Source organism: Periplaneta americana, chromosome 8, assembly GCF_040183065.1.
Source record: "Periplaneta americana isolate PAMFEO1 chromosome 8, P.americana_PAMFEO1_priV1, whole genome shotgun sequence".
Classification (NCBI taxonomy): Eukaryota; Metazoa; Arthropoda; class Insecta; order Blattodea; family Blattidae; genus Periplaneta; species Periplaneta americana.
Window position 1 is genome coordinate 42,635,313 of NC_091124.1, and position 16,640 is coordinate 42,651,952.

A 16,640-nucleotide genomic window follows, 5' to 3' on the forward strand; every position below is an offset into this window, starting at 1 on the left:
AAGATAAATTAAAAAAAATGTAGGTTCCCATACGATGTATGGCCCCGTATAGCCTCCATGACAAAACTGATTATCAGTAATGAAGTGTAATATTATTCAATTAGTGACTAGTTATGGACTCAGTCCTATGCCTTCATACGTAAAGTATGTAAAATAAGAAAATTGCTGTGTTTGAGAATCATTCATAAACACGTTGTCGATACCACCCTAAAGTACCGCTTTGAAGGCTTTGACAATGTTCTAAAGCGAAATAAAATTCCTAAATAATATTATACTTTTTAGTGACTGTACTTCAGTGGTTGAGAATAGTCTTACAACTGTTGGAAAAATATTATTAACGAAAATATTACTATTTTTATTTTTGGCTGTGATTTTATTATTATTTTTTTTATTTTATGTCAATAAATATATTTACACTACTGACGCTTCGTCCAATAGGCCTACGTAGAAACGTTATCGTTATCTGACAAGAAGAAAAAGATAAGAGTGAGCGAAGTGGAAGGAATGGGAATCCCCCGTCCATTAATATACGTCATCCGATCGAAAAACCTCTAGTCACAAGTCTTCATGATTGAGGTCACTAGTGTCGACTAGATGTATCGCGAGTGTGTCGAAAAATTTTCATAGTGCTATCTACTCATTCTGCTTAGCCCAGGTAAACATGAAATACCGCTATTTAAAATATATTTCATCCTTATATCCTTTTAAATTTAAATAGTGCTTATTATGTCTTGAATTGTAGGCCTACTCTTGCTCAAGTTCACGTAAGAATTTATCACATTTTCTTATGGCCGTAAGTGCTAATAAAAACAACATTATAAAGAAGCGTAAGTCTAAAAAATGTTTAGAAATTAATGAATTTACTAAAACATTCGGACACATTTAATATATAAGAATATAAACTAGGAGCTGTATAATATTGGGCTTCCTTACTGTTAAACGTGATACAAAGAGGGGAAACATTCTGTGATTCAGAATTACGTAACATAACATCATCAAGGACATCTATTGAATCCGTCAGTAAATCGTAATCTTTAGGGTTTTGAAACTTGTTTTTCAGGAATGTATTCAATACGTTTGACGGACTTCCGTCGCTATTACATTTTATTTATTTATTTATTTTATTATTTATTTATTTACTTATTTATTTATTACATTATTTATTTATTTTATTATTTATTTATTTATTTATTTCATTATTTATTTATTTTATTATTTATTTATTTTATTTATTATTTATTTTATTATTTATTTATTTATTTATTTTATTATCTTATTATATATTTATTTTATTATCTATTTACTTATTTATTTATTTGTTTATTTATTTATCTATCTGTCTCTATATCATCTATCTGTTTAATCTGACAGGAATAAGAACATAGGGCTTTCTCTCTGCCTACCAGATACCACATGAAAATACGATAAATACTAACAATTTTAGGTCTTTTTTTTTAGGAATTTAGGTCATAAATTCTTCATCTTTAGGGCATTTTTTATAACTTATGATTCATCAAAATCTTAGCCCTACTCATTACCGTATAGGAATACAAATATATTTTTCTTTTTCTTGTTTGTGGAACGTTTAAGTGAACACATATTCTATATATTAGACTAACGACCTGAAAAATATGTAACACTTTGTGAGATGAAGTTCTTAAGTAAATTACAGGGACAATACCATCGCTTTCATTATTAATTATTATATCAGCCGATAGATGGCAATTTCTAAACGAAATGTGTATAGGAGGAAATATTGACGTCATATGCTGGTAAGATGGTAGTCGGTCGTGCAAATGCAGGCTAGAGGAGTGCAATATATAAATCTATCTATCTATCTATCTATCTATCTATCTATCTATCTATCTATCTATCTATCTATCTATCTATCTATCTATCTATCTATCTATCTATCTATCTATCTATCTATCTATCTATCTATCTATCTATCTATCTATCTATCTATCTATCTATCTATCTATCTATCTATCTATCTATCTATCTATCTATCTATCTATCTATCTATCTATCTATCTATCTATCTATCTATCTATCTATCTATCTATCTATCTATCTATCTATCTATCTATCTATCTATCTATCTATCTATCTATCTATCTATCTATCTATCTATCTATCTATCTATCTATCTATCTATCTATCTATCTATCTATCTATCTATCTATCTATCTATCTATCTATCTATCTATCTATCTATCTATCTATCTATCTATCTATCTATCTATCTATCTATCTATCTATCTATCTATCTATCTATCTATCTATCTATCTATCTATCTATCTATCTACCTATCTATCTACCTACCTATCTATCTACCTACCTACCTATCTACCTATCTATCTATCTATCTATCTATCTATCTATCTATCTATCTATCTATCTATCTATCTATCTATCTATCTATCTATCTATCTATCTATCTATCTATCTACGTATCTATCTACGTATCTATCTACGTATCTATCTATCTATCTATCTATCTATCTATCTATCTATCTATCTATCTATCTATCTATCTATCTATTTATTTATTATACTAGTATTAATATATTTATTTCTACTGGCAGAGTTAAGGCCATAATAATTAAAACTGGAAGAATCCATTATACGCTCTGGGCCGTCATCTAATTCGTTTGTGACGTTATAATCAGGTAAATCTTAACTGACCAACGATTGTAATGGGCGATTAGAGAGGCTTTCTTGTCTCTATCAAAATTGTGTTTGTGCTTGAGAATGACCAAGGTGGTTCAATGAATTTTTTTTTTCAAAGTGTAGAAGGCAAGGAGGTTTAATTTGTAAACCATTGAGAATAATATCATTAGAGCTGTAAATAATTAATAATTACAAAGTTGTTGTGGCAGGATTTAAAGTTGTGAAATATACAGAATTCCAGTTTACACAATTTAAATTAGATACAGAGTTCACACCCATTGCGTAAATTTGATTTACATGAGGGAGGAAGCAAATTTGTGCGCTGTGTCTATGTTTTATTTTCCTTTCCACCTATTTCACTCACGTTACATCCCAGTCGCTCGCATGTCTCTCTTCCAGGACTCAGTCTGCTATCATAGGGTTTCCATACTCTTGACTGTCTAACAGCGAACCAGTTTGAACATGGGCTCCTGTATTCCACAAGAGGAACGTGATCTGTTCAAAAGTAGGTGGGATGAATTTCGTATCAACGGACGTCATATTTTCCTCAAGAGCTGCTTGGTGATGGCGAAGGCGAGATTCAAGAAGGAAGAAGTAGTCTGGAGCAAGTCTCCCCCGGGCGACCACGCTGAAGTCGAGACCCTCTGCAAACTATACGCCATGGAACAAAACTGCGGCAGCCCGAAGTAACTATATAATCTATTACATGATGTTATACCGTGTTAAGTTACGTTGCATTATATTGCGTTATGTTTTAAATTGTGTTGTGTTATATTAACGGTATCTTTTACGTTACGTTACGTTGGGTTATACTGGATGTTCAGTTCAAAGTGTGTCATTGCTCGCTGTATGCCGTCACGTGGCTAGTCGATGAGCCTAGAGAATTCAATCTTCCTACATTTCCGCAGAGGAGTATTACATATCTGCCAGAGAAGTTGCCTAGCAAGTACGGCGTTCATTCTGAAGAGTACTTACCGATACGTACGGTAATGCCGGTAGTGGCAGGAATGTGAACTGTTTCGAAACATGTACTGAGGTGAGTTTTTTCTTACTGTCGGGTTAAGACGATTGCTTACGTATTTGTTGACATTAACTTCGACGAAGCATTTGATTTGTATTGTGGAATATTGCCGTACGCAAACGATGATAACAAATACCCTGCGTACGACTTGGCCGCGCGAAACACAGTTCGAAAGAAGTTATGGTAGCACACAGACTTTATAGACCGCCAACTGTTGCTACGACGTTCAAGTTATACCGTACACGTGCTCAAGTTCAGATTGAACGCCTTGATTAATAGGCAACTTCTCAGACACAAAAGCTGAAACTCACTTCAAATCGCTGACTCATCAACAGTGACGTCATGACATACTTTGAAATGAACACCCAGTAGTATGTTATATATGCTATGTTAGATGTTACGTATTAGGGGAGACTGTTGTACGTTTAAACACTTTTCACGTTTTATTTTTTTTTAATTTTGGGAAATTATATTTTTTAAATTAAAAAATACTTTAAATAATTATTGAAGATTCCTTTACAACTTCGTGTATATATTTTACTGTTCTACACATCTATTAAGGATGGCAAAAATAAAATGTAATATGTTCAAAGGTACAACAGGTTCATGTACCTTAGAACATACCCTCTGGTAAGTTGGAACACATGTAATATAGGTGGGAATATAGTTGTAAGAACTGACAATTATATTTAAAATGTATTTGCAATCATAAACCAGAGCAGCTCTGATTGAGATTTTATTTCCTGGAGGAGCAAAAATTGCTTCAACAGCTTTCTCCAAGGCATCCGGATTAATTGGGGGACCTCTTAATTCCAGATTTAGTTCATGGCATGATCTTAAAATAAAATAAAATCAAAAACCAATAGTATTATGTATCTTGGAACATGTTCCGTGGTATAAGATGTTCTGTGTTCAAAGGTACAAGAGGGTGCACGTTTAAACAAATATGGCTCCCAAAACTATAGATTCGAATAAATCATGGAAATTAAAATATGTTATTACTCATCAGATGATAGGGAACACACTGTACTTAATGGATGGTAACAAATACAATCTGGTTTTATGTTAGATAACATATATCAATGAACGAAATATTTACTTTTGGTACTGAAAAAGATTCTTTCGTTCACAGAACTCACACTTTGCAATAAATCAAACCAAAACTCGACCAGAACTACTTAGCGGCTGTCCCTACAATCTACGTTAGTTTGAGTCCTCTAGGTAGTAACAAAAAATAAAAAAAAAAAATGTTCAAAGGTACACTATGCTAAAGATACAACAGTCTCCCCTATATTTCATATGCTATGGTATGGTATGCTATGCTGTGATATACTATGTTACTGTATGTTATTATTAGAGCTAGGATTTTCATGAATTTTACATCTTTTTTCTAGTAAGCCAGAAACATTGCTGCTTTAGTATTTATTTATTTACTAGCCGTACCCGTGCGCTCCGCTGTACCCGTTAGAAATAAATATAAAGTAATTACATAATTAAAATAGGACATTTGATCCAGGGAACATTCGTGTTTGATAGAAGGATAAATCGTTTAATATGTTACTTAATTTAAATTGTATGCGATCATTTTGGTCCAGAGACCACTCATTTGGTGCAATGACAATTCCTTTAACATGTTTCTAATTTTTATTACATGCAACCATAGTTTAATGAAGATTGACATCATTTAGATTTAATGTGTATACTTTATTTTACTTGTTATAGGTTTCCATTAAATTATGGTAATAACTTAATTTTAACCCTTGTTTTCTACGTATTCAGTAAATGGCGTTTGGCCCACTATGCTTGTGAACCCTTCAAATAACTTAAATTATATTATATAATATTACATTACATATTATATTCTATTATATTATATTATATTATATTATATTATATTATATTATATTATATTATATTATATTATATTATATTATATTATATTATATTATCCACACCTGTGGAGTAACGGTTAGCGCTTCTGGCCGCGAAACCAGGTGGCCCGGGTTCGATTCCCGGTGGGGGCAAGTTACTTGGTTGAGGTTTTTTCCGGGGTTTTCCCTCAACCCAAATATGAGCAAATGCTGGGTAACTTTAGGTGTTGGATCCCGGACTCATTTCACCGGCATTATCACCTTCATCTCATTCAGACGCTAAATAACCTCAGATGTTGATAAAGCGTCGTAAAATAACCTACTAAAATAAAATTATATTATATTATATTATATTATATTATATTATATTATATTATATTATATTGTTCACATTTGGGGAGTAAAGGTTAGCGCTTCTGAACGCGAAACTAGGTGGCCCGGGTTCGAATCCCGGTAGAGGCAAATTGCATGTTTTTTCCGGAGTTTTCGCTCATCTCATTATGAGCAAATGCTGGATAACTATCGGTGCTGGAACTCCTACTCATTTCACTGGCATTATCACCTTCATTTCATTCAGACTCTAAATAACCTGACATGTTGATACAGCATCGTAAAATAACCCACTAAAAATATAAGTTATATTATATTATATTATATTATATTATATTATATTATATTATATTATATTATATTATATTATATCGTATCGTATATCATATATTGTCCACACTTGTGAAGTAAAGGTTAGCGCTTCTGAACGCGAAACTAGGTGGCCCGGGTTCGAATCCTGGTAGAGGCAAATTTCATGTTTTTTTACGGAGTTTTCGCTCATCTCATTATGAGCAAATGCTGGATAACTATAGGTGCTGGAACTCCTACTCATTTCACTGGCATGATCACCTTCATTTCATTCAGACTCTAAATAACCTGACATGTTGATACAGCATCGTAAAATAACCCACTAAAAATATAAGTTATATTATATTATATTATATTATATTACATTACATTACATTACATTATATTATATTATATTATATTATATTACAATACATTATATTATATTATATTATATCATATTATATTATATTACATTACATTACATTACATTATATTACGTTATATTATATTATATTATATTATATTATATTATATTATATTATATTATATTATATTATATTATATTATATTATATTATATTATATTATATTATATTACATTATATTATATTATATTATATTATATTATATTATATTATATTATATTATATTATATTATATTATATTATATTATATTGTTTCAGATCTATTGAACTGTATCTGTCGTATTCGCCCTGCGTAGAATGTGCACAGATCATCCTGGAGTTCTCCAAGTTGCATCCCGGCTGCAGAATCAGCCTCCTGTTCAGCTGTATATACCGACATAGGAAGTTTTTTCATTGCGAAGGTCTGCGTCGGTTGAACGCTTCTCCTTACATCACTCTCCGCGTCTTCAATAGTAAGCCTGATACAAGAAAATCCATACTTAAATCAAAGTCAGTTTACACAAACTTCATTGTACCCTAGGCTACAAACAGACTCGTGCTGAAGCATATTCTCTACTTATCCAAACATATACGCTTGTTCAGTACCCCATAATATTGAAAAAGCTATTTTCTTAACTCAGTGACATCATGTAAACTTTTGGACGAATTCTGTTTGGTCTTATATCGCCAAATACCATCTCGCTATCACCATTCCCATAGACACCATAAATGACCGAATGGTTGATACAGCACTACTAAATAACCAAGTAAAAAAATGGCAATATATTGGGAATTAAATGATTGGCATTCTCAAAACACGCTATGAAATGTAACATATAAAACATACTTATGGTTCTTACATACTTACTTACTGGATTTTAAGGAACCCGGAGGTTCATTGCCGCCCTCACATAAGCCCGCCATTGGTCCCTATCCTGAGCAAGATTAATCCAGTCTCTATCATCTTATCCCACCTCCCTCAAATCCATTTTAATATTATATTCCTATCTACGTCTCGGCCTCTCTAAAGGTCCTTTTCCTTCCGGCCTCCCAACTAACACTCTATATGCATTTCTGGATTCGCCCATACATGCTACATGCCCTGCCCATCTCAAACGTCTGGATTTAATGTTCCTAATTATGTCAGGTGAAGAATACAATGCGTGCAGTTCTGTGTTGTGTAACTTTCTCCATTCTCCTGTAACTTCATCCCTCTTAGCTCCAAATATTTTCCTAAACACTTTATTCTCAAACACCCTTAACCTATGTTCCTCTCTCAAAGTGAGAGTCCAAGTTTCACAACCATAAAGAACAACCGGTAATATAACTGTTTTATAAATTCTAACTTTCAGACTTTTTGACAGCAGACTGGGTGATAAAACTTCTCAACCGAATAATAACAGACATTTCCCATATTTATTCTGTGTTTAATTTCCTCCCGAGTATCATTTATATTTGTTACTGTTGCTCCCAGGTGTTTGAATTTTTCCACCTCTTCAAAAGATAAATTTCCAATTGTTTATATTTCCATATCGTACAATATTCTCGTCACGAGACATAATCATATACTTGTCTTTTCGGGATTTACTTCCAAACCTATCTCTTTACTTGCTTCAAGTAAAATTCCCGTGTTTTCCCTAATCGTTTTTGGATTTTCTTCTAACATATTCACGTCATCCTCATAGACAAGCAGCTGATGTAACCCGTTCAATTCCAAACCCTCTCTGTTATCCTGGACTTTCCTAATGGCATACTCTAGAGCAAAGTTAAAAAGTAAAGGTGATAGTGCATCTCCTTGCTTTAGCCCACAGAGAATTGGAAACGCATCTGACAGAAATTGACCTATACTAACTCTGCTGTATGTTTCACTGAGACACATTTTAATTAATCGAACTAGTTTCTTGGGAATACCAAATTCAATAAGAATATCATATAAAACTTCTCTCTTAACCGAGTCATATGCCGTTTTGAACCTGTATAATTCATATTTCATATTATGTAAGTAACATTGATATTTTTCGGTGATAAATCATTCCACAGGTGACGAATGGAATGTCTTGGCACAAGCAACAGGAATTCCTATCTCAAATTACACCCCAGAAACAGAAATATGGGATATGTACTGGCAAAGCAAACTGGACTCCATCCTTAGCAAGGTGATGAATGCATTATTATTTTGTGTGGATTGCCTTTGTTACTGATTACAAGAATGTATTTTTTCTTTCTCCAAGTGTCTTCTTGTTAATCTTCACTAAACTCACCACTCATACACTCACGGCCGCTTTGACCAAGCTTCAATAAATCAATCAAAATGAAACATTAACTAGTGAACAATAAAATATTTAATAATTCGCTCACTAAAATGCGAGCTCTTCAACCAAATTTTTTTCACATTTTAATGAACAGTAAATAATGCTTCAATAAGTGTGTTCAATGAATTTTTCATAACAGTAGGCCCTATCACAACTATTTTTGTGCGAGATCGTGCGTATTTGCTTGCTTTCCGCACAAAACCAATACGCGGTAAGTGTGAAATACTACATTCAGTATTCCCAATGTAACACACATAACAATTTCCCTATTCTTACCGCTTAAGCGTCATATTCATTTTACTGCTTTAGGCTTTTAACATATTATTTTTAAAGACGCTCAATATAGTAATAATTATAAATTGGAAACTTACCACTGCAATTTCACCTAAATTGCACTGTTAATTATTGTTTTTAAATATTTGCAAAAATTAAGTAAACTCTACAACACCACAAAAGTTACTGCATTTGTAATGCAAGTAACATTAAGGAAGCCGTGAAAAAATCAACAAGATTCCAGACTCATCATAGACTGGGGAAAAAAAAAGACAGACGTATATCACGGCCTGCTGGAGTATAGTAAACACAGAAAACATTTTATAGGAACAATGTTGAAGATAGATATATTTGTTTTCCAAAGTTGCCGTCATTGAACAGAAACCAAGATGGAGATTTCATTGCAACTAATTATAAATTCCTCTTTCAGGTATGTAATAAACGATCTTCGCACAAAATAATGTACGATACACGAGCGGTATGTTTGTTTTCATGTTCTCGGAAATTAAAAAAGCTCAACTACGTTTCGCTTTTTCAATCTTTTCCTCGAACATGGAAAAGTCAACATACCGCACTTCTAACGCATATTACTATATTAAACCACAGCCTACTATATCGCAAATCGTGTGCCTGCTATGTTATTTGCATGCAGGCCAACAATAAATCAAAGCGGTTACAAAATATAGTAAATGGAGGGAAAAGTATTATTATTATTATTATTATTATTATTATTATTATTATTATTATTATTATTATTATTATTATTATTATTATTATTATTATTATAAGGCCTCTGATAAATCCAAAGAGATTGCATATAAATCACTAGTTCGTCCAGTAATTGAATATGGTGCTGCATATTGGGATCCTTACAGATTAGAACATATTAAGACACTGGGAAAGATTCAAAAACGGGCTCTCAAGCGTTGTCGTAATAATTCACCATTAAAATGGGACACACTCACGGACCGGAGAACGCGAATTCGATTATGCGCAATGTTCAAAACATACAGAGGTGAGCCTGCCTGGAGCGAAATAAAAAATAGGTTGCAGCCGCCAAATTACTCTTCAAGGAACGACCACTCATATAAATTGAGCGAAAGAAGACAGAGGACGGACACTGGAAAGTTTTCTTTTCTCAATCGTACTATCAGGGACTGGAATGCTTTACCTGCAGACTTACTAAAGGCTTTACCAATAACCAATAATGTATTTAAAAATAGGCTTAAGGACTTTACTAATAGACGGTAGTATATATACACACTATTTAAAGAGTGTAATTGATATCTTGTTATTTGAAGTGTTCTATCAGTGAGGAAGTGTGTTGCGTCAGTGAAGTATGTAGTGTCAGTGAAGTCTATTGTGTAAGTGAAGTGTGTTGGTGTCAGTGAAGTGGCTGTGCAAAGTATTTGAACATTGAAATGATTTTGAAGTGTTAGTGAAATCAGGATAGAATCAGTGCAGTGAGTGAGTTGACAGCGAAATAAGTGTAGTGCCGAAAGGCACTTGTGCAGGTATGAACCTATCACACTCATGGGTCTTAGTTCGAACTTAGGGTTGAGCTACAAATTAGATTTACTTTAAATGTTATTTTAAGTGATCGTACTTCATTTAATTTAGGATGATCCTTGTTATTATTAGTATTATTATTACTATTATTATTATTTATTAATTATTATTGTTTTTTATTAGTTGTGTTTATTATTAATTGTCATTATTGAGTGTAATTAGTTACCACTGCCACCGGGTATATACCCATTTGCAGTATGAATACATACATACATACATACATACATACATACATACATACATACATACATACGTACGTACGTACGTACGTACGTACGTACGTACATACATACATACATACATACATACATACATACATACATACATACATACATACATACATACATACATACATACATACATACATACATACATACATACATACATACATACATACATACATACATACATAAGCAGGCAGCAAGTAACAACGAGATACCAGTGAGCTTCGATAGGATACCAGTCAGCGACATCATGCGAGAACTTCAGGAAGAAAGTGTGGTTAAGTGGGAAAGTGAGTGGCAAAACACTAAAAATGGTGCAGTGACAAAATAGTTTTTCCCCAGTGTAAAAGAGAGGTTACGCGTTAACATTCCACTGAATGGAAAGGTCACCATTTTCCTAACTGGACATGGAAAAAAACGGTGCTTACTTATACAGATTCAAGCTGAGGGACAACCCGTCGCGTGCGTGTGGAGCAGAGGAACAGACCGTCGACCACCTCCTTTTCCAGTGCCCGAAATTGGACAAAGAAAGACTAGCGTTCCAGCTGGCAAGTGGACTTTCACAAAGCTTAAAATAATGCAAGAACATGTGCATACATTCACAAACTATGTTAATGTTATAAATTTAGACGAGTAAACGTAGGATAATTTAATCTAGGATAGATAAGAGTAGGCAATAGATATAATGAAAGACTCAAATTTTCACAACAGAACAACAGACCTACATACGCCTAGAGAGTGACAGAAACGAGACATAATGTGTTATATTGCAAACATACAGGTAGCAAGGCATGTAGTATTACCTTTATTGTAATGGGACATGCCGTTCAACTAATATTAAAAAAAATACATACATACATACATACATACATACATACATACATACATACATACATTATTATTATTATTATTATTATTATTATTATTATTATTATTATTATTATTATTATTATTATTATCGCCATAATTATAGCTGTTGTAATTATTACTTTCCTGATTCCAGTGTTCGCCTCATTTGAGGGAGGATGATCGTATATACAATAATTCATAGTGTTCTCCCATCTTCCTGATCAGTTCCAGCATCATTCTTTCTTCACCCACTCTTTCCAACATAGCTTCGTTTCATATTCTGTCTGTCCATTTCACACGCTACATCCTTCTCCATATCCACACTATGATATATATAATAACTGCATTAGGCATAATAATATTTTTGAAACATATAATCCAGAATGAAAAAAAAATTAAATACTTGCGAATTTACTGTGAAATATAGTTGCAGATCTGAAATAAAGTAGAAACTGGATATGCTGTGTTAAGTAACACAGGTAGACATTCAATGTGTGCGTAAATTTAAATCTATTAAATGGAAGTTAATATACCAATTAAGTGTTGTTATGTTTGAATGTGCATTGTGTATTAATTTAATACTCTAATCTTAGGCACATAGTTATAATAACCACTTTCATGTGTTAAAATAAAACTGAGTTGTATTGTATTGCCTTGTATTGTATTGTATTGTATTTATTAACATTCCATGGTATTCATACATTGCTTACAGCTAGAATATGGAACAAGTAAAAAACTTAATACTAATATAAAGTCTTAATTTATAGTCACAGTCTAGATGAAATATATACAGACGAGATTTACAATATAGTCTACTAGTACAACACAGAGTTTTAGTATCAGTTTCATGAAGTGTTATTGAAAGTCATGAATTCACCTACAGAATAGAAGGAGTGAGAAATTAGGTACTTCTTTAATTTGGCCCTAAATAATTTTATGTTTTGAGTTTCATTTTTTATATCGATAGGGAGGCTATTAAAAATTTTTACTGCCATATAACGCACTCCTTTTTGATAGCACGATAGACTTGCCGATGGAGCATGAAAGTCATTTTTTGACGTGTATTTATGCTATGGACTATTGAATTAGTTACAAAGTTTTCACGATTACATACGAAGAAGATTATTAATGAAAAAAAAAATATACTGATAAGCCATGGGCATTATCTGTAGTTTTTTTAAATAGTCCTACACGATTTCCTAGATTTGGCACCTACTGTTATTCTAATTACTCTTTTCTGTAATAGAAATATACTGTTACTATCTGTGCAATTTCCCCAGAATATTATTCCAAAACTCATTACCGAGTGGAAGTATGCAAAGTATACTGTTATTAAGGTATTGATATTTACTATCTTTTGCATAGATCTAATAGCAAAACAAGCTGAATTTAGTTTGGGGGGTAATTTCTTTAATATTATTTTTCCAATTTTACACATTATCGATTTTTAAGCCAAGAAATTTGGTTGTTGTTGTTTCTAATAGGGATCTATTGTTAATTATTGCGCTGTAAATTTGCGACGTTGAATTTGGAGAGGATTTAAGTTGAATTATGTTAGTTTTGTTACAATTTAATACCAATTTATTGACTGAGAACCAGTCACATATTTTGAAGAGAATTTCCTCTGTTGAATATTGAAATGTGTTGGAGTTATTGGCTGTAATTACTATACTTGTGTCATCTGCAAATAATATAGGATGACCTACATCGTTTATAAAGGGGGGGGCAAGATCATTTATAAACATTAGAAAAAGTAGGGGACCTAATATTGATCCTTGAGGAATTCCATTATTAATAGTTCCCCATGTCGAGGCAGATTTCATAGTTGTATTGATTTCAACTTTCTGTTTCCTATCTATGAGATATGACTGAATCCATCGCAATAAAAAGTTATCTATCATTTTGTTCTTTTTCTCTTACATTTCCCAAGAAATAATTATTTTGCATGATAATTTTTTGTCTCTATATAATATCTGAAGCAATAAGTTGTACAGACTGATATTTCGGAGTTGAGTTTTGTGTCCTAGAATCTACAGCCATCATATATTGTAAATTTATGTATACGATATTGTTTGATCAATTGCCGAGGACGAAAACGTTAGCACATTATTTTATCGTTAACATTCAATGAATATTTACATTTATAAATGTTATTGATGTTTTTTTAAAACTATGATAAGTCATTTAAACTGAATATCAAAATAAACATTATATTACATTACATTGTATATTGATTACCTGAAAATTACTACCACCATGCTTACTAAAATCACTCATGGAATATAATTGATTTGTTTCATCCTATATTAAATGCAGCAGACATTATAGAATCCTTCAAAATGGCCATGTTGTCAAAACTGACTTAGTGTCTTTTGACAATAACCGATTCATTTGCTATATCCTTTATCGACATTAAAAATATAAAAAGTCGGTATTTACTGTTATACTCAATAGCGATATAATCTATTATTTCAACTATATTTGAAAAGTTTTATAAGCTGTTCAATATTAATATTGTGCATTGCCTTAATACTGTCTATTGTTTTCGTCATTATAAATGTATTACAAATTATCTCTGTGCAATATGATCTTCTGTTTTCAGAATGTAGGATTCCTATCATATTTCGGAGAAGATACAGAAGAGGACGTTTATAGAGAAGAGGAAGAAGATACAGAAGCGGGCGAATATACAGAAGATGAGGAAGCTACAGAAGGGAGAAAGTATGGAGAAGTGGATAGTGGTACAGAAGAGGGCAAGTATACAGAAGAGGAAGATTACACAGAAGATGAAGAAAGTACGGAAGAGGAAGGAGAAACAGAAGAGGGCGAATATACAGAAGAGGAAGATTACACAGAAGAAAGCGAATATACAGAAGAGGAAGAAGATACAGAAGAGAGCGAATATACAGAAGAGGAAGATTAAACAGAAGATGAAGAAAGTACGGAAGAGAAAGAAGAAGAAACTGAAGAGGGCGAATATACAGAAGAGGAAGAAAATACAGAAGAGAGCGAATATACAGAAGAGGGCGAATATACAGAAGAGAACGAATATACAGAAGAGGATGAAGATACACAAGAGAAAGAATATACAGAAGAGGGAGACGATACAGAAGATGAATAATATACAGAAGAGGATGGATGTACAGAAGAAGAGAGAAAAAAGAAATTATGTATGGAGTACAGGTATTTAATATAGTAGTAGGGACATTTTGGGAGATCTTGATACTTAAAAAAAAAGTAGCTATTGCGAGCACCGGTCCTAATGTAAAACGTTCGACCTGCATGAGATCTGTGTTGACTGTGTTTGTAATCTCTGTGTAAATGAATGTCGTGATTTCAATTTATTTTTCACGTCCACAGAAGGCAATAAACACAATCAATGTGAGTTACATTTTTTTCTTTTCGGTCATGAAATATAATATACCACCTTTAGTTTATTGTTCTCTGATTGGATGTGCGTGATATTAGACATGTACAAATTAGTGTATATACATTTTACGGGTTAGTAAAGGCGCCAAAGTGATTAACCTCAAACAATTATCTTTGTTACGAGTGTGCTGTTAGCTTTTGAATGAAGGTGTACTTCGGAGAGATTTCGACACTGTGTTTTGGGGAGATTTCTCCCTGATTTTGCTTGTGGTCCTTCTGAAGGGCTGTCTCTATAAAACGTTTTGTGTTTTTAGTCTTAGGATATCGAACAAGTAGGAAAAGACACAACTCTCGATATAAACATGGAAGATCAATTACTTCGGCATATCTTTCGCCTTGATTCTATAGGCTATATGGATTAACAATGAATGACGTAAGAGAATTGACATCCTGACGTGCTGTAGGGTAACATTTTTTAATACAATCTGGTTCTAACCGAAAATTGATGTGATTCACGTTGAAGAAGACATTACCACTCCCTCAAAAACACCACAGACACCATCTGCACAAGGACATTTAGGCTTGCTCGGTTCTTCACCTACTGATACTTCCTTTGAAGAATGATTGTACCCAGTTCCGCTGTTAACACTTCCATGTGGCAAGGACTAAACAACAAAAAGAAGTTAGGCTTCCCCACAAAAAGAAAGCAGTCTAATGATCGTCGTTTAGGAGAAGGGAGCTAGTTCATCAAACAATCTGGACAATCCAGAAAACTATCTATTGTTCCGCATGTAGTGGTATTACTACGATGACAATGCTACAGAACTTTTTACTCAGTGTGTTGCAGAATACCAAAAATGGTTTCACGAAGCACCGATGAGAAATTCACATATGACTAACGCGAGTACCAGTATTATAAAATATTTACTTACTTACTTACTTACTTACTTACTTACTTACTTACTTACTTACTTACTTACTTACTTACGACGCGAACTGAGGAAGTGATAATAGTATCCACCCAACTGTACACTTTTAGGTCTTTTAGGTTAGGATATATTATATAATGTGTTTTATTGTGCCATTTCCTTTTTAATATGTTCTTCTTTTAGAGAGTAGTTGGATGTAATCATAGGTGGGGGAACCTACAAAGTAGGACTTGTTTCGGGTACAAAGCACGTACGGTCAGAAGACCCGTGCATTGGATTTTAGACAAAATTATGATATATAAAATTTGTATGTATAATATTACCCAATAAATCTATCTATTTATCTATTTATCTATCTATCTATCTATCTATCTATCTATCTATCTATCTATCTATCTATCTATCTATCTATCTATTTATCTATCTATCTATCTATCTATCTATCTATCTATCTATCTATCTATCTATCTATCTATCTATATATATATATATATATATATATATATATATATATATATATATATC

At 32.6% G+C, this 16,640-nt stretch overlaps 1 protein-coding gene across 2 annotated transcripts; it reads left to right on the forward strand.

Moving 5' to 3' along the window:
* Positions 1-536: 536 nt before the first annotated feature.
* Positions 537-16,464, forward strand: LOC138704690 (uncharacterized). 2 transcript variants are annotated; one of them, XM_069832826.1, is made up of 5 exons: positions 537-655; positions 3,122-3,360; positions 6,870-7,063; positions 8,631-8,746; positions 14,420-16,464. In XM_069832826.1, the coding sequence occupies exons 2-5, from the start codon at positions 3,137-3,139 to the stop codon at positions 14,738-14,740; spliced, it is 855 nt and encodes a 284-aa protein (XP_069688927.1). In that variant the 5' UTR covers positions 537-655; positions 3,122-3,136; the 3' UTR covers positions 14,741-16,464. The 2 variants fall into 2 exon arrangements, with proteins under 2 accessions (XP_069688927.1, XP_069688926.1); XM_069832825.1 differs by having other exon boundaries at positions 543-655; positions 3,074-3,360.
* The last annotated feature ends 176 nt before the right edge of the window (positions 16,465-16,640 follow it).